Source organism: Perca flavescens, chromosome 19, assembly GCF_004354835.1.
Source record: "Perca flavescens isolate YP-PL-M2 chromosome 19, PFLA_1.0, whole genome shotgun sequence".
NCBI lineage: Eukaryota > Metazoa > Chordata > Actinopteri > Perciformes > Percidae > Perca > Perca flavescens.
Genome location: NC_041349.1, coordinates 12,840,150 through 12,847,698, shown reverse-complemented (window position 1 = coordinate 12,847,698; position 7,549 = coordinate 12,840,150). Strand labels below are relative to the sequence as shown.

At 38.6% G+C, this 7,549-nt stretch overlaps 1 protein-coding gene across 1 annotated transcript; it reads right to left on the bottom strand.

Moving 5' to 3' along the window:
• Positions 1-787: 787 nt before the first annotated feature.
• On the bottom strand, positions 788-6,295 carry LOC114545784 (uncharacterized). The gene is made up of 5 exons (XM_028564310.1): positions 6,168-6,295; positions 5,120-5,262; positions 4,022-4,077; positions 3,186-3,545; positions 788-2,607 (listed from the first exon to the last, which is right to left on the bottom strand). Exons 2-5 carry the CDS (start codon positions 5,185-5,187, stop codon positions 2,390-2,392), a joined length of 702 nt encoding a protein of 233 aa, XP_028420111.1. The 5' UTR covers positions 5,188-5,262; positions 6,168-6,295; the 3' UTR covers positions 788-2,389.
• Positions 6,296-7,549: the final 1,254 nt, after the last annotated feature.

Below are 7,549 nucleotides of genomic sequence, written 5' to 3'. Positions count from 1 at the left end.
CAACCTTGTGAATTCAAAACTATACTTTACTCAATGTTGCAGATGTTTAATGTCTCAGAGCATGCTTTTTATGTAGCTAAGGTTTTAGGATGATATGTCTTCAATAATTTAAGTGTGTTACACTGTTGTTGAATTGTCTTTTAAATAAGTGAATCAACTACATTATTTGTTAACCTCTTGTCTAATCCAACCAAATCTATACATGCAGGAGTCATATCACAACAGCCACACATTCATACATTACCTTGCATGTCTTCAGTCATATAAGGACCCAACCAGGAGACAAGAGGACGGAGTTATCTGGTCTTTAAGTCTGAATTCTTCTCAGCAACAGGCAGCCAGTGAGTTGTCAATGCGCAAATCTAGGCGAGTCAAAAACTTGTTTTTTTCCCATTTCCCCGGGGAGAACTGTGTCCCAATGTTCAAAGTGTTGTATTTCAAGCCAATTTAAACAGTTCACATATACTAAGGCCTTTATGTTGGAACAGAAAGTTGGCGTGACTAAACATGTTACACCTTAGCGAGGAACAAAACCCCATTCTCACATTACTGTCAGTTTCTTGGCTTAGTATCGTGGCACAAACTCCCTTGATTTGTCCCATGGTGCACTTGAAAAAGTTCAACCAGCGAGACAGCAAGTAAGGACAAAAGAAAAGGCTTAATATATTGTAAATTCTTAGTGGCATGTTAATGGAGCACAAATACAATGCAATACAAAAAGAATTGCATTGAAGGAAACACTGGCGAGTTGACTCAATTGGTGTCAGCATGAAATGAGAAACAGGTGGGCAGTTAAAGCAGGGCATTTATTTACAGAAGGATTGAATGTGTGTGGTTTAAAACATCATTCGTTAACAAACAGCATTGAAGTAAATCAACTTACAGGAGACACACACACATCACGGTTGGGGTAGAAGAAAGTGCAAAAGGGAGGAAGTCTGTAGATATATAGCCTGTAATGGCGTGATTAATTGCACCTGAAAGGGGCAGTTCCCACCCATGCAGGAGTGTTTGATTTAACTCCCCTGCTTCAGATGTAACACATTTTTTGGCTAAGTCCTGGATCTTCGCAATCCTACCTACAGCACCTTTAAAAGAGAAGTGTCTCTCATTTTATTTCCTCATTCTTGTCAGTTCCTGACATCAGTATGATCCAGCATAAAATCAGTGTTTTCAAGTCAGAGGGTAATATAGAATGTGTATAGTTAACAATTTTAGCATATTGTAATAAATACAAGTAGACTGCAGTAGCTTGTACAGGGTTTCTTCATTCAATATAAGAGTTTTTGTTAGATTGTTTTAATACCACACAAAATGTACTTTTGTAATCTTTTTAATGATTAATTAAATTAAATTCATAGTATCAAATCATAACAGAAGTTATCTCAGGACACAAGTTTTTTCTATATGCGTATATATATACATATACAGTATATATATTATAAAAAGTCTCAGAGCTTTAAATACAACAGATAAATGTTTAAGATTAGCTTTACACACTGTACAAGGTAGATATTTCGATAAAGTGAATATAGTGCAGTCTTCAGATCTGTCTAAGTGATGAGACGTCCAATGACATAGAGCATTGTTTCCTCCATATTATGTTTGCCTATCCGTTGAGTACTATGAGGTTGGGTCCGAAATCGCATACTCTGCACTACATACTTAACATGTATACTATCGTTCAACATACTTTGGGGTAAATAAACAGTAGTGTGGATCTTTTTGGACGCACTAAGCTGTAATATTCAACGTCACTTCCTGAGCGCCTACATGCCGTTGGAGACACGTAACCATGGGAACCCCTGCCGGTCTCCGTGCTAGCGGCATCGCCAGATAATTCTTAAATTATTGAAAGGGGAATAGCTAGAACTAGAATAACTAGACCAGCAATGGTTTAAATAAGTAGAAATGTAAATTAGAGCGTTATTGACATTACCGAGCTCCTTGGTTTCTGTCTGTTTGTCTTTTATGAACGTTGTTGTTACTACCGCATTGCATTGTGGGATATTTATGCCGGTGTAGTGTCCAGTATTGCATAATGTAATATTTTACCAGAAAGAGTATGCAATTCACGCACTATTGGTGTATACTAAGGTTTCGGACATACTAAAAAGTCTCACATACTGTTTTAGCTACTAAATAACATGTTAGTATGGAATTTGGGACGCAGCCCGACTCTTATTCCATGAATGTGTTTCAATCATTCAATCAACTTTAACAGTTTGGTTGTGGTCATTTTTGCTGATGTCACATGTGTGAAGCATCACAATTGTTGCTATGGTTACCTGCTGTTATGTTTTATGTGTCCTGGTACAAAGTTTTTTTTATAAACTGCCAGCCAATGAGAAACTATTTGTCTGTGTCCATGGTATAAAATGTGACACTATCAAACTGGACTGAACTCTTGTTTGCAATGCGGAGGGTAAATGAAGGAAATTAGCTTTTTAAGCAGAGAGTGAAGAAACAACAAGTAAAAAGCGATCATCACACTAGCTAATCCTGCCGTCAGTATCAGTCCACTCCAGATGCCGATCCTTCCCTGACTCTCTGGCTGTAGCGGACTTGCTGTTGGAGACAGATCAGGTTCGGGCCGATCCCTCGCTGCTGTAAAGAGACCAAACAAATATGTTTCATTCATGAGAAAAAAAAAAAACATTTCAATTTAAAAGGAAATGAAAGGATTTTGGAAGACCCCAATACTTTTCTTATTAATCTAAGGCTACACATACATTGCTTACGTTTTGAGCCAAAAGCGATCTTTGTGCACAAGTGTTTTTCTACCACACCCAAGCTGCATATCTCATCAACATTCTCATATACTGGGTATGCGTTTGCTGGGGTAAACAGTAGGCAGCATGTATACTCTGCCCATTGCAGGTGGTTGCCATGTTAACGTTTAGTCTCAGAGAACGAGACGTCATGACCAATAAGACCAAATCAGGCGGCGAAACATTGGCGTCAGTGTTGGTGTTGTTGTAGACTAGCCAGACCCTCCTCTGCCGAGCTGTGGAGGAAGGTCTGGCAATGCGAGACTAGAGGCTCTGAAACGCCACAGCAGTGTGAATGGGAGGTGTAGACGTAGCAAAAGATATTGGTTTTTAAACCAAAACGTAGCAATGTAAATGTAGCCTAAAAAGCTGCTCAATTGAACCTGTTAAGAAAGCTCTACTGAAACAACTTACCAGTGACATTGAGGCGGCATTTAAAGAAAGTGGCAACATAATTTGTGATCATTTGACACACGTAACGACCAGAGTCCTCAGTCCTGAGCCTGGACACGTGGAGTCTGAGTCGTCCTCCTCGGAGGACGTCTTTGTCCCACTGGACTCGTCCTGCAAACTGTTCATCCTGAGACTCTGGGACCTCGACACCTTCATGCAGTAGAAACAGGACGGAGACTTTGAGATCGGTAAACAGTTCACAGAAGATTATAAAAGAGTTGATGGGCCTGTCAGCTTTAGCTGTGAACGTCCACTCCAGTGTGACGTTGTGGTTCTCCTCTGCCTGATAGGAGGTCTGTGTCACATTCACTACAAATGTTCCTGTGGAGGAGACGGAGAAGGAAAGTGAATCTATACGCGTTTCTGACACTACAGTTTAAAAAAGGTAATGCATGATAAAGCTGAAAGTTTATTTAGTCTTTTTTATTATCCTGCTTATTACACACAAGTGATAGACACCAACCCTTGATGCTAAAAAAGAATGTGAACTACAAATACAGCAAAGGTTGTTTTTTTCCCCCGCAAGACATCCAACAATTAGAGAATTAAATAAAACTTTCTAAGCTGCAGTAATGAGTTTCTGCCACTAAAGGGAGCATCTATTCATGTTCCTGTGCAGTTTAGTGATGCTCTCAGAGCTGTAAAATACTGTAAAGATGCAAAAGTAAAAAAAAATGTACATCATACTAACAATAAATGCAGGATACTTTCACTGACATTCTAAAATGGAAGTCATAAAGTCTGTTAGTGAGGGTGAAGGTGTGTTTGTGGACAATAAAGTGAAGCTGTAAACTAACCAGAGATACATGAGGTCAGGATGAAGAGCAGCAGGATGCTGCAGATCATCTTCTCCCTGTGAGAGGAGACAGAGGTGAGGAGTCAAAAACACATGAGCTCAAAATTCACTAAGGCTATGTTCACACTTGGCATCTTTTTTTAAGCTGCCAGCATCTGTTTAACATTATAATCCTCCGGAGTAAAACCGTGGTTTAAAAAAAGTCCTGAGGGATTTTTTAAACGCTACCGCCGACTTCTTTTTTTACAGCACACAGCATCTTTTTTTTTTAAGTTGAAAAAAGTTCAACTTTTTTTCAAAAAACGCCCTACGTAAAGTGTTTTTTTGACAGCCGACCAATGACAAGCGGATTAGCCAGAACTGTCATTTAAATAACAACGAGAAAAAATGAAGTCGGAGCTCAGCGAGTTATACGCTATGACCGGGTGCTCCCTGTACAGGGAACTCGCTTTGTTTTATGTAACGTTAGCAGCACCGCTCTCCCTCTCTCTGTTCTTTCTCTAGCTTGCTCCACCGCTTTGTTTTATCTAACATTAGCACCGCTCCACATAGCGCTCTAGCTAGGATACTGTTAACAGTAGCTGTTGTAGCAAAAAAAGATGCTCTCGGCTGCTTTTTGGATTAAAAACTGCGCCCTAGTCAACTTTTTCTTGTCAAAAAAGACGCCAAGTGTGAACATAGTCTTACTACATATATTTTTTAAATACTTTATTGCAATGTTCTTTCACGATCTTCTAGACAACCGTTGATTTCCGAGTCCATTGCACAAATTTACATACAGTACATGTACAATGAAATAAATAGCTAATAAATAAAAACTACAAAACACCAAACGAAAACCATACCAAACAAAAAATAGAACAAAACCAGAAAAAAAAAAGAAAAATGTAAAAAAAATAGAGAGTGTAGGGTAGGAGAGTGGGATGCTGTATATGAAGAATATTTCTACCCCTTTTCTAATTTTTTATTCATTTGCAATGGCATCAGGTGTGGATTTATGAGAGAACTGAATTGAAATAATTTCAGCATAGGGCTGCAACATCACAAAATGTGAAAACGTGAAGGGGTCTTAGTCCTAAGTTTGAGAATTATGTCCTACCTGTTCATATGTGTTGGTAGGTGTTTGTCAGCTGTACCCAGGAACAATGAACCCCTCCCCAAGTTCATGAACGAGGACGAGAAAGTGAGGACGCAGATTTCCTGCTGAACTACTTTCTGGCTGCATCACAATCAGATACTGAGCTGGAAAGGAAACACAGATAGTTTTTTTTAATTTTCCATAAAAACCAAAGATTCCACATGCATATCAATGGTTCTCATTATCTGTGCACACAGGGTTAGTGTAATGTTAATAAGCTATATAATTTTTCACACAATGATCTTAAATGAAGTATCACGCAACACGTAACGATCTACGTCTAATGTATCAACAATCCACGCAACTAACTTTATGCACTCATAGCAAAATGTTTGAGGCGTGCGTGCGTTTGTTTGTGCCTGCTTTCGATTGACTAAAAAAGTGATAAGTAATTTGACAACATTGTAGTAAATATTTTGGGTGCATCAAAAAGCGTTCTCATTAATATACCAGCAGACGAGCTAATCCAGCATAAAGAGTCACCAAAATTAAGTATTCGAACCTCATAATTAAATACTAAATGAGGTAAAAACTTGAGAAGAATAATCCCCCCTCCCCCCTTCTATAGGCTCGCTACAGGCCTTGTTTAGGGTTTAAAGGTTTACTAATTATATTTGATAAGCTGATTCTAATGTTTCTCTTAACTTTTCACAATTAGCCTACTTATTGCATTGAAAAAAACAATAACAATAGGTATTGCAGGTGATTGTGAATAATGTAGAAAGACTGCCGTGTTAACACGGAAATCACAATAAGGGAAACAGGCTGTTGCGCACTTTAAAAACTACGCAGGTTTAATGTCCCGATCATCCGAACTAATATCGATTAAAATATAGTTTAATACAAAAAAAACAACATTGTGTAAATATTTGGGCCGAATTGTTCGAATCGATTTTCTAATCTGCGAGTTAATAAATATGTTCGTCGGTCTAAATATCAGCAGTAATGTCCCACAGTTGATAAATAAAAACACAAAGTGTGAATCATACAGTACGTTTTAGTTACTTACGTGTTTGAAGAAGAACAGCGATCCGTTTTATGTCTCCTGAAGTAGTATTGAGTTATCAGCGGACGAGCCGTTTCTGTACAACACACAAAGTGGCTTCCTGCCCTCAATCAGCTCACCTCGTGACAATACTGTTTATTTTTGTCAAAGTGACTGGTTGGACCAGGCCGGTAACCACCTACCTCCAGCACAACAAACATTACTATAGTATTGTTTAGTCCCTGGATGAAAAGATGTCAATATTTTTACACTGAGTTGATTAAAGTTGGATTTATCAAATGTGTCAAATGTTTTAGAGAATGAGGCTGTAACAGTGTTTCTTTCTTGTCAGGTTGTGTTCATGTCTCTTCATCTCTCAACCTGCTGATTGTGGATCACTTTCTGTATCTTCCTCTTTTTGTTTACATCTTGAATCTTCACGTTTCTGTCTCCACTGTTGCATCTCTCCATTTGAATAAAATTGCACGTGGCTAATTGTTTATCGATGTTGTTTGAATGGTGTAATAGATCATTGTAGATACAAACAAATTATATACTGTATGCCATATCATTATAATGATGGAAGCATTTATTCTTTAACCCTCATGTTGAACTAGTTATTTCACATCATAAAGTATAGTAGAAAAAGGCTATAAACATATTTGGGATATAGGCCCACACTATATTATAGGGCACATCAGGCCCTTAAATGAGCCAGTACTCCCCACTTATGACTTTTTGTCCACATGAGTACCCTTATTATATCTCTAATTGTTATTAACAGCGTTAATAATTGGCTAGTCTATATCTACAACGTTCCACATCCGGGATTGATCCGTTGCCGGTGGAAATTCCGCCAGATTTCACTCTCTCCGTCCGGTGTACGGTACCTTCTGCTTTCTTTGTGTTGGCGTTCTATACTCCGGTGAATTTCTGAGGACTACGGTTAACTGCTCCTCAGATCTCTGCAGGGTAAATCCAGACAGCTAGTGAGACTATCTGTCCAATCAGAGGTTTCTGTCTCACAACTAAAACAACTTTTGAACGTACACATGTTCCACCAAAACAAGTTCCCCTTCCAGAGGTTATTTTGCAGAGGCGCAGTTGCTCCGTCTGGTGCTTAGCACTGCAAAAAGACGACTGTGATTGGTTTAAAAAAATGCCAATAAACCAGAGCACGTTTTTCTCCTATCCCGGAATGCTGTGTGGACTAGCAAGACCCTTTTCTGCAGCGCTGTGAAGGAAGGTCCGGCAATACAAGAAAATAGGCTATATATCATGATTTATCGGGGAAAAAAACAAGCAATTTTATGTCAAATCAGACATTCAGAACCCCTGTGTACTTGTTCATGGATCGGACAACAAAGTTCTCTCAAGTCTAATGACTTCAGTAATACTGTTTTTTT